Raw genomic sequence first — 26,214 nt, 5'->3', positions numbered from 1 at the left:
TCAGTTCAGGGTGAAAATCGTAACCTTTGTATAAAGTGGACTTCTGAGAAGCAACTAATGAAATATCTCCTCTGAGGGAGAGAACAGGCAGGCACAGCTCCACCATGCCTAGCCCAGAGACAGATGAAGGGCCCTCCCTCCATTCCAACTGCCATTGTCCTAGCCTTGGAGGAAGAGAAGATCTGGCAGTATCTGTTGGACTTGATTCCCTTCCCCACTACCATTCCCTTCTCCTTTTTTGTCATGTCTTTTTAGATGGTAAGCCTGAGGGCAGGGAACTGTCTAATTAACAATTTTCAAGCTGCTCCGACAGAAGAGCGGGTATAAATACCTTGAATGAATGAATGAATGAATGAATGAGACGAAACCCAAATCTAAACAGGTAATTCATTTATATTTCATATACACATTCTTATAAACATAGCCTGAAAGTAATTTTATATGCAATATATGTAATAATTTTGTGCATAAAACAGAATAAAACATAAAAAACATAAAACAGGCTAGCCTGAAAAAGAAGAGCCCTCCCTTCATGATAACTGTCATCCTTCAGCCTGTGAGGGAGTGAACAGGCAGGCCCAAGCTCCACCAGGGCTAGCCTGAAGAAGAAGAGCCCTCCCTCCAGTCGATCTGCCTTGGTCCTGGCCTCAGAGGGAGAGAATAACTACTGGACCTCATCCCCTTTCCCACCACCATTCCTTCTCCTTTTGTGTCGTGTCTTTTAGATTGTAAGCCTGAGGGCAAGGAACCGTCTAATTAAAAAGAATAATTGTAAGCCGCTCTGGTAGCCTTTAGGGCTGAAGGGCGGGGTATAAATACCACAAATAAATAAAATAAATAAAGAATATGTGTGGACTGAACCATCAGAAAGCAAAGGTGTCACTATCTCAGCCATCCATATAGACAATTTTGGAGTATTTTAGATTTTGGAATTCTGGATAAGGCACACACTATCTATACTATGGAGTGCAACTTACGTTGCAAACTCTTCAGGAGCTTTTCTTTGACTACCCTCTATTTGTATGATGGGGTAGACCATGGGCTGGATATGCCCCTTACCCCAAAGTGTGGCCCCTTGCAAAGGCCCCACACTAATTAAAAAAAACATTATGACCGGTATTTTTTTTTTTGCCCTCAAACCAGTCAAACGGACCTAAAACCAGCTGCAAATCTCCACCCCCTTGGTGCCACTCCATAAATAAAAGAGACTGAAATTAGGTCAAAACAGCAGCAGAAAGGAATGTGATGTCACTTCTGGCATGCTGAAAGGTGATGATACCAGGGGAGGGTGAAAAACAGCTTCCCCTCTGCTCACCTCTGCAGTCTTGGCATCCTTCTGCAGTCGGTCCAGCTTCCCCTCATTAGCACTCAGGAAGCTGCGCAGGATGCTGTGTTCGTGCAAGCTGCACTCCCGCCGGATCAGCTCCATTCCACGTCCCAGTTCTTTGACATCCAGCAGCACATTCTCCAAGGATACTGTGGTGAAATGGAAGCACTGGATTAATTTGGAAACACATTGGTTTGGGGGAAGGAGTTGTGTGTCAAACATTAAAAAAAAAAAGCTGGTAAACACTTCAGGAGTGCTCTCAATCCGGAGTGGCGGAAGGTAGATCAGGATTTGCTGATAGAACACAATAAAATAAGTGATCTCAGTGGAATGGCAAAGGTTTCTGATCCCCAGTTGTTTAGCAACATCAACAGCAAACGACTCATCCCCCCATCAAAACTTCTTTGAAATGAAGAAAGCTTGAGGTAACCAGGTGTGGGACGTTCATGTGAAATAAGTATTCAGTTCTGGTGCTGATAAGAACTACCTAGGCCCAGTCTGTGCTCAGAGATGCCCATTCTTCCTTAATATTAAATGCATGATTTTTACATCAGCCTCCAGTTCATAGATCTTGGGGTTCTATTACAAGTAGACCAAACAAACCTGAGTTTTACCTACCCCTGTTCCAAGCGCTAAGCACTCAAACCTGCCTTACTACACCCAGCTGCAGAAGCTGCCCATCATAGAATCATAGAGTTGGAAGAGACCCCAAGGGCCATCCAGTCCAACCCCATTCTGCCATGCAGGAAATCTAAATCAAAGCATCCCCGACAGATGGCCATCCAGCCTCTGTTTAAAGACCTCTAAGGAAGGAGACTCCACTACACTCCGAGGGAGCTTGTTCCACTGTCGAACAGCCCTTACTGTCAATAAGTTCGTCTTAATGTTGAGGTGAAATCTCTTTTCCTGGAGCTTGCATCCATTGCTCCGGGTCCTAGTCTCTGGAATAGCAAAAAACAAGCTTGCTCCCTCCTCAATATGACATCCTTTCAAATATTTAAACAGGGCTATCATATCACCTCTTAACCTTCTTTTCTCTAGGCTAAACATCCCCAGCTCCCTAAGTCGTTCCTCATAGGGCATGGTTCCCAGATCCTTCACCATTTTAGTCACCCTCCTTTGGACATGCTCAAGTTTTTCAACATCCTTTTTAAATTGTGGTGGTCAGAACTGGACACAATATTCCAGGTGGGGCCTGACCAGAGCAGAATAGAGTGGAACTATTACTTCCCTTGATCTAGACACTATACTTCTATTGATGCAGCCTAAAATCGCATTGGCCTTGTTAGCTGCTGCATCGCACTGTTGACTCATGTTCAACTTGTGGTCTACCTGGACTCCCAGATCCTTTTCACACGTACTTTCATTCCACTAGGTGTCCCCCATAATCCTATATCTGTGCATTTCATTTTTCCGCCCTAAATGCAGTACCTTACATTTCTCTGTGTTGAAATTCATTTTGTTAGCTTTGGCCCTATCAAGGTCATTTTCAATCTTGACCCTGTCCTCTGGGGTATTAACTATTACTCCTAATTTGGTGTCATCTGCAAATTTGATAAGTATGCCCACAATTCTGTCATCCAAGTCACTGATAAAGATGTTGCATAGCACTGGGGCCAGGACAGAGCCCTTTGGGACTCCACTGGTCACTTCTGTCCAGGATGAAAAGGAGCCATTGCTGAGCACCCTTTGGGTTCGACCAGTCAACCAATTACAAATCAATGTAACAGTTATGTTGTCTAGCCCACATTCCACTAGTTTGTTTGCAAGAATGTCATGGGGAACCCTATCAAAAGCCTTACTGAAATCAAGATATACTATATCCACAGCATTCCCTTCACCTAACAAGCTGGTAATTTTATCAAAAAAAGAGATTAGATTTGTCTGGCATGACCTCTTTCGCTGAAACCCGTGTTGACTTTTTGTGATTATGAAATTGCCATCTAGATGTTCACAGACTCTCTGTTTAATGACCTGCTCTAAACTCTTTCCTGGTATTGATGTCAGACTAACTGGATGATAATTGTTGGGATCCTCTTTTTTCCCCCTTTTTGAAGATGGGGACAACATTTGTCCTCCTCCAGTCTGCTGGGACTTCTCCTGTTCTCCAGGAGTTCTCAAAGATCATTGCCAATGGCTCCGATATTACATTAGCCAGCTCTTTTAATACTCTTGGATGTAGTTCATCAGGTCCTGGAGATTTATATTCATTTAGATTAACCCTGTATTCCTGTACTGTCTCTTTACTTACTCTGTGCTGAAATCCACCTATTCTGTCTGGAAAATGTTTAACTTTTTTTTGGCCTCACTTTGTCTGAAGGAGCCAGGAGTCAGCATATGGTTCTGGAAGGAGGTGGAATTAAGCTTGTGTAACTCATGGGGAGCAGCAGTCTGAACAGGTAATGTTTCAAAATTCTGTTCCTCTCATAGTGAGGGACACTTTGGAAAAAAATCTTTTTAAAAATTGTTGTGCACATGCTGAAAGAAGCTGTGATTGGTCCAAGGTCCCTGTGACATACTCCAGAGACTCCACAGTTCCACACCAGGGAACCAAAACACCTTTTCTTCTGTGCCTTGATAGCAGATTTCCAGGAGATGGCACTGCTAGCTTGCTATATCCACCACACTCAGCACAACCAATACAGATGGTAGGGATGAGGTTTTGTAGCAAAAGCAGCCGCAGCAAACTAATTCAGCTGACTGGAAAATCAATTTTGGGCTACATCTTCCTGAATTCTCATGCTAGTATGGGATCCAGGAATGATGGCTGGAGAAGGCTGGAAGCCATCATCCCCCCCAAATTAACTTTTCCATACTCTGTTTCTTCCTGCGACTTTTGGGCACAAGCTGTGTTTCTAGGTCATAGCCCTGTTGTGCAAACTCTTCTCAAACACTGCAAGGTGCTTAACTACCCAAAAAGCTGCTTTAAACCAAGTCAAAACACAGGCCCCTTTCCCTGGGGAGTCACTCTGGCTAGCACTGGTTCCCTAGCGTCTCAGGCTTTCCTATCGCCTCCTATTTGATCCCTCTAGCTGAAGATGACAAGGACTGAATTCAAAATTTTCTGCATGCAAACCCAGAGGAAAAATTAACTTTATTCAAATTCAGCTATATTCAAAAACACACAACATTTAAATATTACCGTCACAATATCTGACAAATAGGGATTGAAGACAATGTAACAGATGGCTTCTGCAGTGCGACAGGTACATACAAGGGAGAATCTGTACTAGGGATCAAGAATGTGAAACCCTCCAGATGTTATTGAAACACAGTTCCCAAGAATGGTGGCTGCTGCATCGAGAGGGCCACATGTTCCTCATCCCTGATCCATGTGATATCTGGGATTGGGCCCCGCACGCCAAATTGACCAGTGCTGAAGGAACACTTACCTGCAGCTGCTTTCTCCACAAAGTGAAGTTCCTGCCAGAAGGTACTCAGCTCTGGGTATTTCTCCTTCACCATCATAGCAATGAAATGCAGGAGTGTCAGTTTTCGGTCCGTCGACTTAGTGTCCAACAGCTTCCAGGGTAGAGCAGGGAGAGGAGAACAGAATATCAAGGCACTAGTACACTGCTCTGCACAAATGTGGTGAAAAGTAGAGAGCACAGACATATACATGAAAGTGGGTTGTCCTGTACAGAGAAGTGCAAGTGTGTGGAAATGGCTGTGGGTGTCCATGTGTGTGGATGTGTGCAATCAAGAAAGAAATCAGGACCTGTGCAAAGTGGCAGTGCCAGTGTTTCATTTGCATTGGTTGATATCTGTGACCAAGAACATATAGCAAAAGGTGACCATGCAAAGGGTGACAAATGGGTCAGAGGGGCAAGGTAGGATTTTTAAGTATATAAATTAAACCTGGGCATTTAGCAAGATGACACACATATATTGTTAGGACAGCAATCACCTGAATGCAAACGAGTGAGCATACAGAAGAAGATGGGAACCTCTGGTCTGCAAGGTATAATCCATACTACAAAGAATATGGATCCAGTTTTCTGAGTTTCTGTGTCAGATCTGCCAATCCTCCCCTCAACGGGGAAGGTAAATGGCATGGGAATCCCACAGTTATCTCTAATTACTGAACATAATAATCCCTTTCTCCTTCTAGGTGCATATCACAATGATATGGAGACATACTGTCATACAGATGGGTTTATAGGCACCTTATGCTACCCTTTTTAATAGTCCCTCCTTACCAGATCAAGGCTCTGCAGTTTGAAACCATATACTGAACCACGTTTACTGCTGTTCATGTAATTGCCAAGGGCCAGGATAATCTGGAGGAGAAGAACACGTGTCACAGAGAAGAAGGTCAACACATCTGATATTTGCAAAGTAGTAGTAGGGATCACCAGCCAATAATTACTGGAGCTCAGCCTGACTCCATGGAGACCATGTCCTTTGACCTGGAGTCTTCAGCATCTCAGTGGTGAAGGAAAGGGCTAAATGAGACTGTACCAAAACAAGCCCCTCCTTACCCCCCAGCCCACAGACATTTCACATGTAAGTACCTCCACACCAGCAGAGTGACCTACCTCCAGCATACGCTTGAGCTTCTGTGAAGATTTGACAGATGCTGAAGCGGCGATGATGGCACTGAGTTGCTACAGGAAGCAAAACCCAAAATATTACAAGTATTATCACTGATCAAGCACAAAAACATATCCCAGAAGGAGGAACCTATTTTTCTGTTGAAAGCCACAATCCCTTAGGGGTAAGTTGTTGTGGGCAGGACTGAAACTAGCAATGTGTAGGCACAGTGGAAAAAAATGGCGGAAGGACTGCCTCACCCCATTTGTTTGCAGGGAGAATCTGAAATTAGGTTCAAACCTACTTAAAGCTAGGCCAAGGGACCCCTGCCACCCTAGGGGTACAAGTTGCCCAACCTTGCTGTAAAATCACTAGAAACTCTTGTCACATGCAGGTCTACAAGCTGGTAAAATGAACACTGGGAGCAGGACTGTGCTACTGTTCACTGTTGTTTAGTTACCAGGGGCTTTAAGTTGTATCCATCTTATAAAAGCACAGGTTTTGTTCACAAAGGAACAACAAGCACAGGGAAGTCAAGGGCAAAGGGAGAGCAGAGTGTTCCTGCTTCCTTCTTGCCAGGCTACAGTCAAGTGCATGACCTTCCAGACTGTAAAAAAGGGCTAAAGAACAAAAGCAAGCAAAAATTAGATTAATTAACAATCAAAAGGAAGCAAGGAAGGAAAGAAGGGGAGGTTAGAGAAACAGAACGAGAGAGAGTAAGACAGTAGTTGTTAGATGTATTTTATTATTCAAATTGTATTTTATTGTTGTTAGTTGTCTTGGGCACTTTAAGAATGACGGATTATAATCGGCAGGTTATAATTCCAAATAGTAATAATAGGAAGTAAGGAAGATAGTGAACTCAAAAATTGTATTCAAAAAGAAAACTGTTTTGATCTGTTTTAGCATAAAAAGACAGAAATGAATCCAGGTGCACCTTTGACTCTAGGTGGGAAGAAGACATTTCTAGCATAAGCTTTACAGTCACTTTATCAGATACAAAATAATACTACTAATAAAGGAGAGAAATAAATAAAGAAAAAGAAATAAAAATGTATTCAATTTCTCCCAACCCTTAGCAAAACAAATAGTGAAATTTACACGGGACCCTATGCAAGCAAAAGACAAATCTCAAATCCCTCAGCCTGCATGATCACTGGCTGAGTGTTGTTCTCAAAAGTAATGTTTTCAAGCTTGGGAAAATAATGATCTAATGGCCTGTCCCTTGAAGCTGCTGGACAGCACTGACCCAAAGGGCACTGTCCTACTTGTCCATCATCAACCGATACAGTGGCACTGCAGGATGCTAAGAATGCAAAATATGTCAATTACCCTCAAATCAGATTGCTAGGTAATTGGAAGGTTATGCAATGATGTAATTATGTTTGCTTTTACAAGAAAAATATTCATGACATTGTTCCAAAGAATGCATCTGTTCACATTTTTAAGCAGACACCAGGAATACTGTGCATATAAAACAGGGATGAACAATTTGAGCTCTCAATATATTGCTGTACTACAAACAAGACTATCCTTATTTAATATATCAAGTGGTAAGGGGTACTGGGTGTTGCAGACCAACAGCAGTTGGAGGGTCACAGTTTCCACAACTCTATTGTGACACCTACATCAAAAAAATATATGAAATTGTCATTTAGCACAGGACTAGCCTCTTGGAGCAGTTTAACAAGGAATATAAATCCCGAAAAGTAAATATTAGCCATGTGTGTTTACCTGGAACCAAGACAAAAAGAATACTAACAAATGTTTGGGTCCCCAGTGAGAAACGGTGCATATTAAGAGACTCCACTGAGAAAATTGTCAATTGCTCTATATATTGCATTCTATGTATTTTGCCCAAAATGTATTTTGTGCAAAATATTCATTTTTGTATGAAGAACAAATGTTTTTCACAATTTTTTTCACAAGTCCTGAAATATGAAAAAAAAAAATCTCAGCCAGTAATGAAATTTTTTTGAAATTATTTAGTGTTGCATGCAAGAACAAATTAAGTAAAGATTTACATCCCTAGCAAGCAAATCCCATCAAACACAAGGAGCCTTACTTCAGTGGCATAAAAAGCTGGTATTCTCATTCTGTCTTCTCTCCCTCCCTCTGTCTGTGTCTGTGTCTGTGTCTGTCTGTCTGTCTGTCTCTCTCTCTTACACACACACACACACACAAGTACAAAAAAAAGGGAAAAGTGGATGGAAAGAGAAGTGGATGGCGAAAACAGACAAGGAAGGATAGAAGGCCACCATGAGGGTCAGCTGTAGGGACCTCCATGATTCCCTGCTTCCTCTCAAACATAATAAAGTCCCCCTTCCTTATCATGAATGAAGAACAGAAACCAAGAGCAGAGGTTCTCACTGAACTGTGATAAACCCCTTACCGGCATGAGCATCTGGATATTTTCACTGAAGTTGCCCAGGAAGGCCATTATGGCCATACGCTGCGTCAAGCGCTCCACCTTGCTGAAGTGCAGCATGAAGCGGTCCTCATCCGACAGCTCTTCCAGTGGCTTCCGTTCCTTCTCATACTGACGCAGCAGCTTTACCTCATTCTCTGTCGGCAAGAAGCGCATGAGACACTCCACAAAATCCACCGGTAGTGTCTTCAGGTCAAACCTAATTCCCCCCCCCGAAAGATTTTAAAATTAGCGTTACAACATTAACAGTAATTTACATAGCTATTATCTCATTTGAATAACCTGATAGTCCCTAGATTAAATACTCTTATGTGTTTTTTAAAAAAATATTGTACAAAAATGTCCTATGAGTTGATGGTCGGCCTTCTTCCAATGTTTAGTCCAAAACCCAAGATATAACAGATTCTTGAGCAAGGTTCTGGAGCTCCAGACGTTTCTAGATGAAATAGATTATATAGATCCATTTCAATCTGGTTTCAGACCTGGCTATGGCACAGAGGCATTTTGGTCACCTTGGTGGATGACTTACACAGGGAACTGAACAGGGTAAATGTGTCCTTGTTGGTCCTGCCAGATCTCTCAGCAGCTTTCGATACATCAACCATGGTATCCTTCTGAGCTGCACTTTTGGGATGGTACCTGGGGGCACTGCTATGCAGTGGTTCCAGTCTTTTCTGGAGGAGCGGATTCAGAAGATGGTATTGGGGGACTCCTGTCTGACTCCCTTGGCCACTAGCCTGTAGGGTCCCACAGGGTTCTGTGTTGTCCCCCATGTTGTTTAACATCTACATAAAACTGCTGGGAAAGATGATTGGAAGTTTTGAGATGTGATGTCATCAGTATGCAGATGACACCCAACTCTATCTCTCTTTTCCATCTGATTCCAAGGAAGCTATTTCTGTACTTAATCAGTGTCTATGGTCAGTAATGGACTGGATGAGGACAAATAATTTGAAGATTAATCCAGACAAAACAGAGGTGCTCCTGGTAAGTCATAATGCAGATTAGGGAACTGGGGCTTTGCCTGAGCTGGATGGGGTTACGCTCCCCCTGAAATCTCAGGCTTGCAGCTTGGGTGTGCTCCTGGACTCCACACTGAGCCTGGATGCCCAGATTTTAGCAGTGCCAGGCGTGCATTTGCATAGTTAAAACTAGTGTGCCAAGCTGCGCCCATTCCTTGAGACATCAGATCTGGCTATGGTGACACATGCCTTGATTACATCCCGTTTGAACTACTGTAATGCACTCTAAATGGGGCTGCCTTTGGAAACTGTTCGGAAACTTCAGCGGGTCCAAAACGCCACAGCTAGAACGCTAACTGAAGCCAGTTATAAGGAGCATATAATTCCTTTATTGAAACAGCTTCACTGGCTACCGGTTTGTTTCCGAGGACAACTCAAAGTTCTGGTCATAATGCCCTACATGGCTTAGGTCCAGACTATTTGAGAAACTGTATCTCCCTATCCAAACCACCTAGAGTCCTAAGATCCTCAGGAGAAGGCTTTCTCTCGGTCCCACCACCATCCCAAGCTTGTTTGGTGAGTACACAAGAGAGACCCTTCTCAGTGGCTGCTCCCACCCTGTGGAACTCCCTTCCACGGGAAGCTAGGCTGATCCCCTCCCTGCTGGCCTTTCGCCAGCAAGCAAAAACATTTTATTCCAGCAAGCTATTTAAAATCATGCAGGTCTAGTTTTATTGTGGGGAGGTTGGTTTAGATTATGTTTAACCTTTGTATGTTTTAAATTTTGTATGTTTAAAAATTTTAACTTTTTACTGTTTTAATTAGGCTCTTTTAATTGTTTTTGAAAAATGTTCTTTCAATGTGTTTTTATATTGTGAGCTGCCTTGGGTCCCTTTTAGGGAGAAAGGTGGGATGAAAATAGAATAAATAAATAAAAATAAATAAACAGATTGCACATTTCTTCAGGGTTATTTTCTGCTATTTTTCTCATTACCATTCCAGCTTTTGTTATCAATTTTTCAGCAACAGCAGTCCATCACAGCCTATCCAGCCAATATCAGACAGATAATCCTTTTGCATTTTACCAGGATTTTGCTGTTTTGGCTCTAGAGCTCTAAACTGAATTGAGATCAAATCTTTACATGGCAGCACTGGATTTTCCCCATCAAAAACATACATTAACAAACATTATGAGAAAACTGTTTTAGGCCAAACCTAAAATAGCACAGACAAAATCAAATGTCTTGTCAATGGACTTCCACTCCCATGATGGGAATCCTTCTTTCTTCTCTCAGTTGCCTTGCAGCCCTATCTCTGAAAATCTGTTTGGTGGGAGGAGTCTTCAAATTTCTGGATCACACTTTGAAAGTACTGAGCAGGGAAGGATGCAGAGGAGAAAAACCTCCCCACCAATTTTGCCTCTAACAGAAATATCTCTGTTTATGGAACACTTAAAGATTTCACTAGTAACAGCAAAACAAGCAAAGAATACTGGCTGCTTAATGCGGGAGATTCTTATCATTAAATGTTGTCTTGTATCATGTTACTTTATTTATATTTGCTTTTCCCCAAAAAGTAGGGCTCAAGATGGCTCACAAGATAAAAAGAAACACAAGCAGGTGAAACTACTACAGTGCGCCCACATCATACACGGGCGCGCTCTACGCAGCTTTCAGCATACACTGAAAGCTGTACGGGGAGGAAGGAGTGGCACATCCCATAGTGAGTAATGGGGCGTGCACCTGTGGCAACGCACGCCACCATGCCACCGCATGCATGAACCCCATTCATTTAAATGGGGCTCGAGATGCACAGAATTTGCTTTACGTGGGGAAGTCCGGAACGGATCCCCCGCATAAAGTAAGGGCACACTGTAATACAGTATACCAAAATTATGGATATAGACAGATTGAGGTGGCTACCTCAGGCAGTAGATGTGGAGATTATGAAAGGTCAGCAAATTGTGAATGCATTGTATTTACTATTGTTGGGCTTCTACTGTCAGGAAATGGGGAAAGGTGATTGTGAGCTTTTCTGCAGCATGTGCCAAAATAATGCAACTGCCTTTGAATACTATATGATTTGAATAGCAGGGTGGTGGCAGTATTTTTTGCAAATAGATCTCAGGCAGAAAAGGGCAATAGACCAGGCTGTGGAGTGGCGATAATTGCAGCGAAGGACTCGTTCTTTTCTGCGCGTATCGCATCCGCGGAGTCGCGTCCGGCAGAGCTGTTCAGGGTAGTGAGGGAGCTTACTCGACTCCCTCCTCCCCTGAACCCTATTTTGGAACCATCTAAAGCCTGCTGCGACGAGTTTAACAACTTTGCGGATAAAATCTCTCGGATAAGGGCTGATCTTGACGCCAGTATTAGTTCAGAATCTAGAGTAGAGGTATCCAGAGCTTCCGTGGACTTGGTTAAACTGGATCACTTTGAGTCTGTCTGTACCGAGGATGTGGACAAGATTCTTCGAAGTGTTAGGAGGACGACTTGTTCCCTCGATCCCTGCCCTTCGTGGCTGACAGTTCAAGAGGGAGTCGGTGTAACTAATATGTTGCACCGCATTATTAATACATCCTTCAGGGATGGGCAGTTTCCATCTGTATTGAAGACGGCCATAGTAAAACCTTTGTTGAAAAAGCCCTCCCTTGACCCCCTAATTTGGATTAATTATCGGCCTGTCTCACTGCTGCCATTTTTAGGGAAGGTGATCGAGAGGGCAGTTGCCCTTCAGCTTCAGGGGATCTTGGATGAGACGGATTATCTGGACCCATTTCAAACCGGCTTCTGGGCGGGCTATGGAGTTGAGACTGCCATGGTCGCTTTAGTTGATGATCTCTGTCTGGGCATGGACAGGGGGAGCGTGTCCCTGTTAGTGCTCTTGGACATCTCAGCGGCCTTCGATACCATCGACCATGGTATCCTTCTGGGTCGCCTGAGGGAGTTAGGTATTAGGGGCTCTGCTTTGCAGTGGTTCCGTTCCTACCTCTCGGGCAGATTCCAGATGGTGGAGCTGGGGGACTGTCACTCTGATAGGAGGGCCCTTACATCTGGTGTCCCTCAGGGAGCGATTTTGTCCCCTATGCTATTTAACATTTACATGAAGCCGCTGGGAGAGATCATCCGGAGACACGGGGCGCGGTATTATCAGTATGCTGATGACACCCAAATAGTCTTCTCTGTGTCTCCGACTGATGCAGTAACTAGGGATGGCATCTCTCCTCTTAATGTTTGCCTGGAGTCGGTAATGGGCTGGATGAGGGAAAACAGACTCAGCCTGAATCCAGAGAAAACGGAAGTGCTGGTGATTGGCTCTCCTGGCCCGGGTAAGGAAATTGTTCCACCTGTCCTAAATGGGGTCACGCTCCCTGTGAAGGACTCTGTTCGCAGTTTGGGGTGCTCCTGGATTCGTCGCTCCACCTTACTGCTCAGGTGGATGTGACAGTCAGGAGCACTTGTCATCAGCTTCGGCTGATACGCCAGCTGCGACCCTTCCTTGGCCAGGGGGACCTTGAAACCGTGGTACACACTCTGGTAACCTCTTGATTAGATTTCTGCAATGCGCTTTACATGGGGCAACCCTTGTACCAGACCCGGAAGCTTCAATTAGTGCAGAATATGGCTGCTAGGCTGGTTACTGGATGCCCCAGAGCCAGCCATATAACACCAGTCTTAAAAGATCTTCATTGGCTGCCTATTCGCTTCCGGGCCAAATACAAGGTGTTGGTTATCACCTATAAAGCCCTTAATGGCTTGGGCCCAGAGTACTTGGAGGACCGCCTCTCCCCATACAATCCGCCCCGCACTCTCAGATCGGGTGAGAAACATCTTTTAAGTGTTCCTGATGTTAGGTATGTGTCATCTCGGAGGGCTTTCTCTGTTGCAGCTCTGGAACTCCCTCCCCAACGAGCTCCGTACTTCCACCTCCCTTGATGTCTTCAAGAAGAACCTGAAGACTTATTTGTTCCGCCAGGCTTTCCCACCGTTAGCCTTGTTGTTATGCTTACCCCTGCAGTGTTTCGTTGTATTCCATTCTACACAGCCACTTGTATGATTATTATTGTATTGTACTGTTTGTAAATGTTTTTATTGCTATTTGTGATATTGTTGGGGAAGGGGGTTGTGATGTTTTTATCTGTTTTTATCTTGCTGTACACCACTGTGATCTTTGGAACAGCGGTATAGAAATAAAATTTTATTATTATTATTATTATTATTATTATTATTATTATTATATCCCACTGACTTAGTGGTCTACAAACAAAACCACAGAAAGCGGTACCCACGTGTGGATGGCTTTGCAAATCTCCTCTGTGGTCCTGCCCGCCTTGCGTAATGTGATGGCCAGGTTTTTGGCCCGGTTGGCTTCCAGCAGGGTGACCTTATTGGCAGCTTTATGGGATGCCTTGTTCTTGGAGCAGAGGAGGTCAATGGCAGGGCCCTGGGCTTTGGTCTTAAAGAGCTCTTCAAATTTGTCAAGGTCAAGATCCTGGGAGAGAGAAGAGAACCCGAAGAGTTACCCCTCCGTCTGCTGGATATAATCAGACCACATAGAAAAAAAGTTTACACCATTTGACTTTTACCTATTCCTGTCTCAAAGAATTTTAAAAGTGCACATGGTGTGTCGATCAGATACTTACATTTTGGCAGTCAACAGAGTATAGTGATGATAAGACTTAGACTGGGCTGAAATGGGTTCAAACCCTATTCTTGCATGGCTGCTGAGAGTATGAACCGTATGTGTGCTACACTGAGTTAACTGAGGGAAGGGTCAGAGCTACACAAATCAGTTCAGAAGCCTGAAATAAAACTGGCTGGATCGCTCCAAATGAGATTCAGGCAGCTATTACCATCATCAGCTGTGGTTACTTAAACTTTTTATCACCTTTCAGGCTGCCAAACTCATTCTGTCTCCAATAGATGTAGCTCTGTCCGTGGAACATTGGAACAGGATTTCACCAAAATCAGCAAAAGAAGCAAACAAGAACAGAATATGGAGGAACTGGCTGCTTAATGGGAGAGACTGGGGGCATTCCTACCATTCTATTTTGTAGTGTACTGTATTCCTGTGGCAGGACTAATTCCTAGCTTCTGTCTCCATTCGCTGTGCTGACTAGATGTACTGGGTAATCCAGCAACATCTGGAGAGACAACTAGTGTAGTGGTTTGAGCATTGGACTATGACTCTGGAGTCTGGGGTTTGAATTGCTGCATGGCCATGGAAGTCCACTGGGTAAGTCAAACACTCAGAGAAAGGCAAAAGCAAACTACCTGTGAACAAAACTTGCCAAGAAAACCTCATTATAATGTCACCTTAGGGTAGCCACACAGAAGAACAACAACATCTGGAGGGCCACATAAATACCAGTGTTCCAGACTTTAGGGCAAGTATAGGCATCTACTACACTCAGAAGCTAGTTTTCTGTCCCGGAACTCCCTGTACTAACACACACTGTTTCTCTCTCTCAAACACAACACATAAATCAAATCACGTGTGACTCCACCTGGTTTTGAAAAACAAGTACTTTTTGATATTAAATAGTACAAATGGTCCGTGTAACCTATTTAAAAAGTGAATTGTCATTCCTAATTAAGACCAGTCAATACTGCAAAATTTATTGTTCCAAAATTTAATGCATTCAACCTCAATAAATTTATTTTCAACATTTAATTTCCCCAAAGTCTTTAGTCCCTTGGACAACTGAACCATTCAGTACTATTACACTATATTAGCCTACTTGTGTCTTCTTCATCACCACAAGCACCACAGATAAACAAAAGATAAAAAGCTGATTTTCCCCCTTTATTAGAACTAACACTTTCCCAGAGTTCTTTATTGGAAAAGACACTTTCCCAAGGTTATACCTTAATACTGGTTTCCCTCATTAGCTCACCTCCAAGATCTTCTCATCATCCAGTTCACTGAAGACCGTGCCACTGATCTGGTTAGGTTTCAGTGCTGTCCAGTTAAAGACTGGCAAGCGGAATTTGGTCTTAATGGGCTTCTTAATCCGGATTGCTTAGGAGACAGAGGAGAGCAGAAATTATTATTTGAAAACATGGAGGGGAGGGGACATAACAGGCCACATTTCAGCTCAACTCCAACAAATCATGGGTAGGAGGAGGTCATTATTGGGAAAACTCAGTTTCAATAAGTCACTGGCTGGATCTTCTGGCAGTTTTTTGTGTTGTGTTGTTTTTTGGGTTTTCTCAAGTCATGATATCTGAAATGTAGACATCAGGAACTTGTGAGGCTGTCAACACTAAGTCTTTGACCACACCAAATCCATTGGATGCATCCACTTTTATGGCTGCAACCTTAAACACACATATTAGGAATTAAGTCCTGCTGAACATGGTATTTACTTCTGAATATACATATATAGGATTGGGCTGCCCATCTTATATAAAAGAAAAGTGGACTGCTATCAAAATCAAGAGAGGTATACGTGTGATTGTATCTATCAGGTTAAACATACAAGCAAAATAAAGCAGTTTCTAGCTGCTTTGAATGCGGGAAGTTTAGACAACGCACAGAAGTGGCTGGAAACTGGACTGAAGCTGCGCTCTGGGGCTAAAAACCTGAACAAAAAGAAGCTGAGATAGTCTGATTCAAGGTGGAAAATGCACAGCTTTGCCCCTGCATATAAATGCCTTGATGTGAGTGCAGAGCTGCAGCAAAGCAAAGAAATGAATGTGTGACAACTCCAATGACTGTAATTACAATATACACAAACCAGACAGTTCAACAGGGAGCATGGGATGAAGGGGGGGGGGGTGAAGGGGACATGTATGGAGGAGCTCCATGATTGTGCTTTGCCAATGTATCACTTGCACACTGATGCCTCAATGGCCTGTACTGGCTAGGCATTGCATCTGCAACTGCGTGTCTGACCAAAGGGGCGACTGTACAATGGGATGGCGTCTGGGAAGACGTGGGAGGTACTTGGAAGTCACAGGCGGTGTGTTTGTGTGACAGTGCATATGTATGACAGGGAGGCAACAAAAAAATTACCCAGCAGAATGGCTTGATGCCATGCTGTGCGGTCGAGCCATGTGCATTCGGCCAACTTTAGGAATGGGCCATGTGGGCAGCAGGGTTTCAACCTGCTTTTGGAAAAAGCAGGATTTTTTTCCTGCCCGTCTTCTCTGGTCCCATGTGTGCCTTCGAAATCAGACTGGGTTTTTCTTCATTAGAATGATGGACATGATATGCATTAACATTTGATAGTCTTTTGGAATGTATTGAAAATGTATATGTTTGGGCACATGTCTGGTTTTAACCTTAGCTCACTGAGGTTTTCTGGACTCCGTGTGAATTTTTGTACTAGAATTTTGTTAAGGAAGGTTGGTGTATAAACATTTTAATGATTAAATAAATAAAATATGGTCTAAATAATGTTGAACTTTACAAAATTGGGTCTCACAAAAAATAAATTCTGCAGCTGATATAGATTAGAAAAACTGAGAATGTTTTCATCATTATTCTTATTTCATTCATCATTTACCTAGCAACTGTGGTTAACTGCAAAATATACTTTGGTTTTATGAATCATAGTGAGGAGCCCTCTTATCACTATGAAATTTTATTCAGCTGCTTCTCTCGGCTTGAAAAGTACTGCTGGCATAGACCACACACTTTCAAAACATACCTTTACAGCCATAAAACTTAGAAATGTTTTTATGGGGAGAATGTTGAGATCATTAGGAAGCTGGTGCTGTGCCCAGAATTCTCTATGAAGTTACAGAATGCACACAGCACCATCTCTTGACTAAACCAATAGTTCTAAACCTTTGATCTTCCAGAGGAAATTGGATTCAGTTCCCAGAATCCCTGTTGGCCATGCTGACTGGGGCTTCTGGGAGCTTTAGTCAAAACAATCAGAAGACCACTGCCTAGAGCAGTTGGTTTACAGATGTGCTTTCTAAGTTTTTCTACAATCTATTTTTAAAGAATACTGGAGAGTATTTTTCTTTCAAATCTGCCACTCTTGGAAATCCAGGAGGGGCAACTGTCCTTTCTTGAAGTTTTGGGGTTTGTGAGAGTGTGTGTTGCTGTGGGGCCCTGGAGGACTGCAAAAAAGAGACAGAATTCCTCAATTTCCCCTTTGCTGTCCTATTCCTTTATCCTTACTCCTTTCTGCAAAAAGTCAAATGTACCTGATAATCCCATAGTGAGTATCATGGATGGTGATGTGCCAGGGAGTGGTGGGGCCGGTGGACACTTATCTGTGAAAGAAAAACAACAGATAGGACTCAGGCACTACTCTGGCTACACAAAACCCGATTTCTTGCTCTGGAGCATGTATGCACATATACCTGGGAGCGGAGGAGGGGGTGGAGGAAGAGGAGGTGGAGGAGGCGGAGGTGGAGGGGCAGCCTCCATGGGAGGCAAAGCTGGGAGACGGAGGTCATCCTCAGGAATGTCGTTGAAGTTGATCTCCACCTCTGGAGGGGGTGGCAGTGGCAAGTGATCGACCCCTGTTGGATGCGAGGTGTAGTGACGCCGGAAAGCCTCCTCTTTCTCCTTGATGATCCTGCGCAGAGTGTGCACCTGGTTGCTGGCACTTTCATAGGTTTCCTGTCCCAGAAGACACAGATACTAGATAAGGCCTCTTTCCATCCCATTTGATGAAGAACAATCACTGTTCATGTCTCTCTGAAATGCAACCTCAAAAGCACTGAGGGTCACACAATAACTCCACCCCCTCTTCCACTCCCAGGTATGTGTGTGTACATGAGATAAAGTGGACAAGTGCACTATTCATAGCAGCAAGGATGAACTTCCTATTCCATTTTTCCTTTAGATGGTAAGATGGGAAAAAGTCAGGGGTACAAGCTTCTCAATCAGCAGCTTTTGAACCTTCTACTTTTGGACAATTCGTCCTATGATGATTTCCTGTCAAGGAACCCCATGAATGTCTCTGCAGAAACATACTGTATTCCACAAGGTTCTTAGAGTACAGTGGGCCCTTGGTATCCACTGGGGTTTGGTTCCAGGACACCCCGTGGATACCAAAATCTGTGGATGCTCAAGTCCCATTAAATACAATGACAAAATGAAATGGTGTCCCTTACACAAAATGAAAAAAACCAAAGTCTGCTGTTTGGAATTTATAATTTTTTGGAATATTTTCAAGCTGTGGATGGTTAAATCCATGGATAAGGAATCCGTGCATAAGGAGGACCTACTATAGTTTGAAGAGTGCACTCAGCTGGCAGGAAACACTACCTGAGCTTAATGGGCCAGCTTCCTCTTCACTCTGTAAACTGGAGTCCCTGGTGTGTGGACCCAATGCTCCCTTTCATCTCCCTCATGATTACAAGCATCAGTGGCCTCCAGCAAGCTGGTCTCATCATTACCAAACTTTTTCACTTCTAAGCTTCTGAGAAAGCAAAGGATTCCCCAACTTATAGTACATGAAAACTCTGCTTCAAACATAAAGATCAGGCCCCACCCATTTTCCTCTCCTTGGAAAAGTGCCTACCGCTTTCTCTTTCTCTGCATACCTTGACAATTTCCAGTTCCTTCTCCCGCTGTAATAGCTGTTTCTCCAGCTCTGCCACCCGCATAATGTTCTCATTCTCCAGATCCAGCAGCTTTTCTGTCAACTGAATTAAAACAAAAAATTAGAGGTCAGCATCTTGGTATGACTACTCAGAAAACTATCTGGCCAAACTTTCCTATGCAAGGCAGACTTCCTGAAAATGTCATAGGGCTTGTGCTTGTTGGTTCATAAGATTTTTTAAAAACTGCTGACCTTTATGGTTGCAGGCATATCTGAAACTTAAGATGCAATCTGTTTAGCCTTCCTGTTACCCTTTCTATTTCTATCCAGGAGATCTTCTTCACACAACGTATGATATAATAATAATAATAATAATAATAATAAGAAGAAGAAGTTTATTTTTATTCTGCTTTTCCAACTTTGATCAAAGCGGCATACAGAATTTAGATAAAAAATACACCAAGATAAAAACAGTTTAAACAACATTTAAAAACGGTCACAATAACAACACAGGGCCAGCTGAGTGGGGGAATCCATAAACATTACAAGGTCGTCAACATAGGGGGTGAAACATAAAACGACATCTCATGGGGGGAAGGCTTTAGAGAAGAAGGAGATCTTAAGGTTCTTCTTAAAAGTATCTAAAGATGTGGTGGAGCGGAGCTCGTCCGGGAGATTATTCCATATTCTTGGGGCCGAGATAGAGAAGGCCCGTTGCGAGGTCCTCGCATAATGTGCAGTTGGGACCTCCAGCAGATTCTTCCCTGCCAACCTGAGTGTGCGAGGCGGATTATATGGGGAGAGGCGGTCCTTCAAGTACCTTGGGCCCAAGCCATTTAGGGCTTTATAGGTCATCACCAACACCTTGTATTGCGCCCAGAAGCAAATAGGCAGCCAATGAAGATCTTTCAAAATAGGTGTTATGTGGTCCGACCTGGAACCACCGACTAGTCTCGCTGCCATATTTTGCACTAACTGTAGCTTCCAGGTTTGGTACAAGGGTTGCCCCATGTAGAGCGCATTGCAGAAATCCAATCGAGAGGTTACCAGAGCATGTACTACAGTTTCAAGGTCCTTCCGATCCAGGTAGGGGCGCAGCTGGCGTATCAGCCGAAGCTGATAACAAGCGCTCCTGACCGCCGCATCCACCTGAGATGACAGCTGGAGTGATGAGTCCAGGAGCACTTCCAAGCTGCGAACCAAGTCCTTCAAGGGGAGCGTGACCCCGTTCAGGACAGGATGGCAAATCTCACCATCCGGACCCGGGGAACCTATCACCAGTACCTCCGTTTTCTCTGGATTCAGACTGAGTTTGTTTTCCCTCATCCAGCCCATTACCAACTCCAAGCAGGCATTTAGAGGAGAGATGCCATCCCTAGTCACTGCATCAGTCGGAGACACAGAGAAACAAATTTGGGTGTCATCAGTGTACTGATAACCCCGCGCCCTGTATCTCCGGATGATCTCTCCCAGCGGTTTCATGTAAATGTTAAATAGCATGGGGGACAGTAAATGATCAATTTACTGAATTCACTACCACAAAATAATTATTATTGTCATTGCCTTAGACAGCTTTAATAGAATATTATGCTATGCAAAGCAATGGATGAAGGGTTTATCAACAGTGAGGCAGTATATCACTGAATATCAAATGGTGGGCAGCAAACAATGACATCTAAAAATCTATGGCCTTTTGAGACATAGCCAGTTGGCAATATTTTTAGAAACATTGTTGCTGTTGTTGTTAACTCCCCTTGAGTTGTTCCTGACGCATGGTGACCCTGTGAGTGAGACACCTCCAAGACCCCCTTGTACTCAACCGCTCTACTTAGGTCCTACAAGCCCAGGCCTGTGGCTTTTTTGATTGAATCTATCTATCTGGTATGTGGTCTTTGTCTCTTCCTACTTCCCTCTACCTTTCCTAGCATTATTGACTTTTCTAAGGAGTCATTCCTTCTCATGAAGCATCCGAAGTATGACAGTCTAAGTTTGGTCATCTTGGTTTCCAGGGAGTTAAGGTTTGATCTGTTTAAAGACCCATTTCTGTAGACTTTTTGGCCAACCACTGTATCCTTAGAACTCTTTTCCAGCACCATGTCTCAAATGAGTTGATTCTCCTTGATTAAATGAAACCTTAATCTGAAGCTTTTGTTCCAATGATAGATGATTGACTGTCTTTGAGTTCAAATCCAGCCCTCTGGGAATCCTCAGAAGGCTATATCACCTTTCCCATGAAATCATTCTTTGCTGGTTTCCCATCTGTTGTATGTCTCCCTCCCCTACCCCCATAAAAGGCTGATATGGCTCTCCTAAGGTTTAGATATAGGCCCCAAGAGGTTTAAGATAAACTATGCTGGGATTTTTTGCCCACTCTTTGTCCTCACCCCACCCATCTTTGGAATGTGACAATTCTCCCACACAGCCACCCTGGAAAATTTCTCTGAAGCCAAACTTGGCCCTCAAGCTGAAAGAGGTTTCCCACCCTTGCGATACACTTACATGGGATAAGTGTTCTTCTAGCTCCTCCACTTTCTCCAGTGCCACATTCTTGGTCTCGGCATCCTCCAGTAGCCCACCCACATCAAACACGTTATCCAGGTAAGCCTGGATTTGCACTTGCAGCTTTTCACTTTCTGTGTGTCTTGACTTCTGCAAAAAGAAAATCCAGCAAGTAGAAGCAAATTGCACAGGGCACGGGGTGGAGAACTTGCTCACAACCAAAGGGAATTGTCCAGAGAGGAAATAAGGTCCCAGCCTGCCTTGTGATAGCACTGAATCTTTCCCCCCTGAAACCACAAGCCAGAATAGAATTATTGGGTCTTTCAATATATAATTACAGATGCAACCTCTCATAGGATGTTTTCCAAGCTACCAGAGCATCACTGGAATCAGGAAAAACAGCCATAAGATAAAGAAATACAGTGTCAACAACTCATGTTGGTGCATGGTCAATTGTCAAGACTGTTTACTTTTCTTGTTCTTTAAACTGCTCCAGGAACAAACACATTTTCCATGCAGATTTATATTATTTTCATACCACTTAAATTGTTGTGACTTCTTCTTCACCAAACAGAACCCTGGGAACTGTAATATGGTGAAATTCAGCATATTATGATAGAACCAAGGTGAGGATCCCTTGGCTATCCAGAAGTTTTGGACTACAAGTTCCACAGTCCCGTGCCCCTGTCCCTGCTGGGTGGGGCGGAAGTAGGTTGTAATTCAAAACATCTGGAGGACAAAAAGTTCTCCACCTGGGTGTGGGAGGTAATCAGTGTTTCTTTGCAGAACTACAATTCCTATGGATGTCTGGAAAGATAGAACAGCTATTAAACTAGCAATAAGTAGGTAGTCAAAATGTTCTATCTTGAAATAATACCTTTAATGATGCATAAACACACATATCTTCGCTTCTATCAGCTCCACAACAATATATTCCTTGACATATCTTTTTTCAGATAGATGTTACTCTATCCTTGCTGGATCTCTAGTTCCTAAGTTCTTAACAGTATTGCAGAATAGTATCTCTAGACATCTTTATCCCACTGCCTTGTTCTTACATTATTGAGTGTTTGTTTTCCCTTCCTGGTCAATGTCCTTAGTTTTGGAAACAAGAACTCCATCTTCCAATTTTTGAGTTGTGTTGGTTTAACTGAAACTGGGACTAAAAAACTGACATCAAATGTGGATTTTCATACAGGCATTCCACTTAGTTCCAAAGGTTTGAATTTCTGTTATTCCAGCTTCTTTAACAATGAGGAGTGCAATGGCACTTAATTTTTGATAATAATATACAATGTTTGAATGCAGAACTTCCATCTCCATTTCCAACAATAAACTGTCTTGATATTTCCAAAAAATGTCCAGGGTTGTTATTAATTTCCATGTGCTCCTCTTTGAGTACATATTGTTTTGTTTCCCCTGCTAAAGCATAGCAATCATTTGCCATTTACCCCTAGTAACACACAAAGATGACAGATTTTGGTTCTAGTTTCATCAGTTATTTATTGAGACTAGTTTCACTGAGCTAATGAATCACAGTCCTTCATTGGAAGATTTTTTTAATTAACAGCAGCCCTCCTTATCTGATGAAATGATAAAGGCATTTGTTGCCAGCTTGGTAGATATTACAGACAAACTGAAGATCAGTAACTTAACAACTCAAAGGAAGAGAACAGCTGAAGACAGACTATAACTCAAAGTAAGTTGGAAGTGGAATCACATCCCATGGTATAGTCCACATTTCTTTTATTCCCCTGTTGTACAGGGTCAAATAGGTTTTGTAGGCATTTGAAACAACAAAACCTTAAAAAACTGTTTAACCAGAGGTAAAAATGGGATAGTCACACACACCATGGGCTGAAGTCCATACTTTTAGTTTTGTTTTTATTTTTTTAAAAAAACAAATAATTATGGCCTGTTTTTCCAGATGAAGTCATAGTCATGAGGACATACTTTCAGACTGGGGGAAATTTCCCTCCACATGGGAAATTGTGTAAGCAGTAGCAGCAGCAGAATCCCCCCCCCCCTCTTTTTTGAAAAGGTTGACTGACTGACTGACTTGAAAAGAGAAAGCTTTCAGGAAATGGCAAGCAAGCACTTTACTAGTTTCACAAAACCTTCTGGAACTTCATCTGGCTTTTGTGGAGTGAACTCTGGTCCAGGAAAATTCAAGACATAACACATTTGTCAGCCTTGCAGGTGTAATAGAATTCTCTGGTTTTTTTGTTTGTTTGTTTGTTTTTGCAGTCATGGACTAACAAGACTACTCCTTACATTTTCATGGGGGCTTCAAAAGGAAACTTGTTCTCAAGTCAAAATATATTATACTCCCTGTCTGTCCCACCCATCTCTCTTTCTCAATCTTTCATGCATGCAAACACACAAATACTAACACACACACACACACACACACACCACACTTTAGATACTATGCACCTCAGACTGAGACAATACACTACTGAAAGCATGGGCTGGTGTTCTTTGCTACTAATCTTTGGTGGAGATCACATTGGTTACTTTGAGCCTAGTTTGTATTTTAGTACAGAAAATGTCTTCCAAAATTCATAATATAATTTCAGAGCAAGGCCAAGAATCTGCTGCATTTCATCTTTGAACCCAAATAGTGATCAGCCTAATTTTAAATGACCTCTGCAACAACACTCTGAATAGAGATGAGTTTATGAAAAGACGGAATGTTACCTGTAAGAACTCTTCCAGACCAAGCTTGGTGAATTCGTATTGCAGGTGCACTCGGAAGTTCATGTCTTCAACCGAGTGCACCACAATGTTGATGAACTGCATACAAGCTACCTGCAAATAGGGGTGGAAGTGAGAAAGAGTTAGGCTTCTTGCAGCTAGATGAGACCGGTCCTTCCCCTGTAGCTTCATAGACCAGTGGTGAAGAAACTAAAACCAAATCTAGGCCCAGCAGAGACCCAGTCTTATTCCTGAAGTTCCCCAGATGGTCATGTATGATTTGGTGGTTTCCTCAATTTTATGTGGGGCTTCCCTGTTCTAAAAGGTTAAGATACTTCTCCTTACGAATAGATACTGAGAGTAGGTGCTCCAGTCTAAAATATGTTATTTTTGATCCCACCCTTTTGCCTTTGTCCAGGTAGCCAGAACCTCCAAGCATTATAATTTAATTTGCCCTTCAGGCTGAAAGTTGTTGTAGATCCTTGATCTGCTCAAGATCCTGTAGAGCTCAATGTAAGTTGGAGGAAGGGAGCATACAGTCTCCCAGACATTGCTGGACCACTATTCCTCTCATCTCTGACCAGTGGCTATGCTGCCTGGAACTGATATGAGTTGAACAACATCTGAAAGGCCAAAGACAGTCCTACCCTAAACATACCTACAGTATGGAATAAGGCAACTTCTTAAAATTTAATTGACCACCTGTCTGCAATGACATATTTAACACAAGGAATTCCACAACACTACACTATATACCAGATACATACCATAGCCAGTATGGAATAGTGGTTTGGATGTTGGACTATGACTCTAAAGATCAGTGTTCAAATCCCAGCTCAGCCATGAAACCCACCAGGTGAGCTTGGGCAAGTCACATACTTTTAGCCTCATCAGAGGAAGCCAATGGCAAACCTCCCCTGATCAAATATTGTCAAGAAAATCCTGTGATAGGTTCATGTGATGTCCTGCCAGGACTGATTGAATTCCCCCCTGCATTTTCTTTCACATTGGTTCAGGCCATAGTATGTTTAGTGTAGCAAAGTTCTTTGTATTAGTTGTGGGAGGAGCTGTAGGATTCCCCTGCATTATTTCCAGGTTTGGTTTGCCCTTTCCCAGCATGCTCTGTTGTAGCTGGAAGCCTTTAGTTGGGAGCAGTCTTTGCTGTGAGCAGGCAGAGAGCTGTCTTTTTGGTGGCAAACAGGCCCAGACAGCCGGAAAGGGCATTTCTTACACCTTAGCCAAATTAGTTACCAACAACAAGTAAATAAAGAATTCAGGAGCTGAAAGACCCTGCACCAGCTCCATTGAGTGAGGAGAGCAAGCTAACATCAGACCCAGAAAGATGACATCCAGAAGATTGATGAAACTGTAAAGTACCTTTTGTTTAGAGCTGGGGAGGAGAAAACTCTTTATTTTGTCCTTTAAATTAAATTTCCCCCCTTTTGAACTTTACATTCAGCTTCAGAGCCTTTTTTGGGTAGAAGAGTTTGATCTCACCAGGGTACCGGCATTGCACACCCAAACCTGCCACCACCTTTAGTTGGGTGTGTCTTCACAGTTCACCTTAAGGTCACCATAAGTCAGAAATGACTTGAAGACACACAACAACAACAACAACAACTCTGAAATATCAGGTCTTGATGATGATCAGAGGCAAATGGTTAGACTGTATTTAATTTGTCCTTTGATCCACAGGGCTAAATCCTTGTACCCAGAGAATTAAAATGTTCCCAACAGCTTCACCCCATGGCCAGTATGAAACAAGATGAATATTCTTCAGCTATTCTCCCCAGCTTTCCTGTGGAGTGATGTGGGATGTGATTTGACCTCCAGGGAATAGAGACATCTGTCCTTCATCAAGGATGAAAAATCTACATTGTTGAACTGCAACTCCAATCACTCCTCATTATTGTCTATATTGCTGAGGGTTGGTAAGGAGTTGCAACCCATCAAGATCTGGAGGGCCACACATCTGAGTTACTTAAGTTACCTCTATTGTAGTCCACATTGGTGGGTCAAATTCACATCAGCTACATCTATGAAAAACCACAATGTGCTGTCATTTTCAGTAGGGCCTTCGGATTTTAGCCTGTACCTGGGCTTATTGGACTTGAACAGCCACCACTCCCAGGACTGGCCTGGACTACAGACTCTGTGGTGCAGCTGTTGGCATCATCTCAGGGCTGGCATTTATAGCATGGTCAGGGATAGCACCACTGCTGCTTCACTGCAAGGCATACCTCTCATCTCAGATTTAATA

General features: G+C 43.0%; 1 protein-coding gene across 3 annotated transcripts in view; it reads right to left on the bottom strand.

Annotated features, from left to right (window-relative positions):
• LOC149322577 (formin-like protein 3) overlaps window positions 1–26,214 on the bottom strand; it is a 159,908-nt gene that overhangs the window by 10,356 nt on the left and 123,338 nt on the right. For all 3 annotated transcript variants that reach the window (XM_089480137.1, XM_089480157.1, XM_089480147.1), the window contains 12 exons: window positions 23,958–24,068; window positions 21,258–21,407; window positions 18,760–18,861; window positions 17,569–17,830; window positions 17,410–17,478; window positions 15,144–15,268; window positions 13,536–13,738; window positions 8,253–8,487; window positions 5,866–5,934; window positions 5,527–5,607; window positions 4,720–4,849; window positions 1,316–1,476 (listed from right to left, as the gene is read on the bottom strand). In XM_089480137.1, coding sequence (XP_089336263.1) covers window positions 1,316–1,476; window positions 4,720–4,849; window positions 5,527–5,607; window positions 5,866–5,934; window positions 8,253–8,487; window positions 13,536–13,738; window positions 15,144–15,268; window positions 17,410–17,478; window positions 17,569–17,830; window positions 18,760–18,861; window positions 21,258–21,407; window positions 23,958–24,068 — 1,698 coding nt within the window. The remainder of the gene's footprint in view (window positions 1–1,315; window positions 1,477–4,719; window positions 4,850–5,526; window positions 5,608–5,865; window positions 5,935–8,252; window positions 8,488–13,535; window positions 13,739–15,143; window positions 15,269–17,409; window positions 17,479–17,568; window positions 17,831–18,759; window positions 18,862–21,257; window positions 21,408–23,957; window positions 24,069–26,214) is intronic.

Source organism: Sceloporus occidentalis, unplaced genomic scaffold, assembly GCF_023333645.1.
Source record: "Sceloporus occidentalis isolate IW3139 unplaced genomic scaffold, rSceOcc1.0.p SCAF_1, whole genome shotgun sequence".
Lineage (NCBI taxonomy): Eukaryota > Metazoa > Chordata > Lepidosauria > Squamata > Phrynosomatidae > Sceloporus > Sceloporus occidentalis.
The sequence above is the reverse complement of the archived record's forward strand: the minus strand, read 5'-3'. Positions and strand labels throughout refer to the sequence as shown.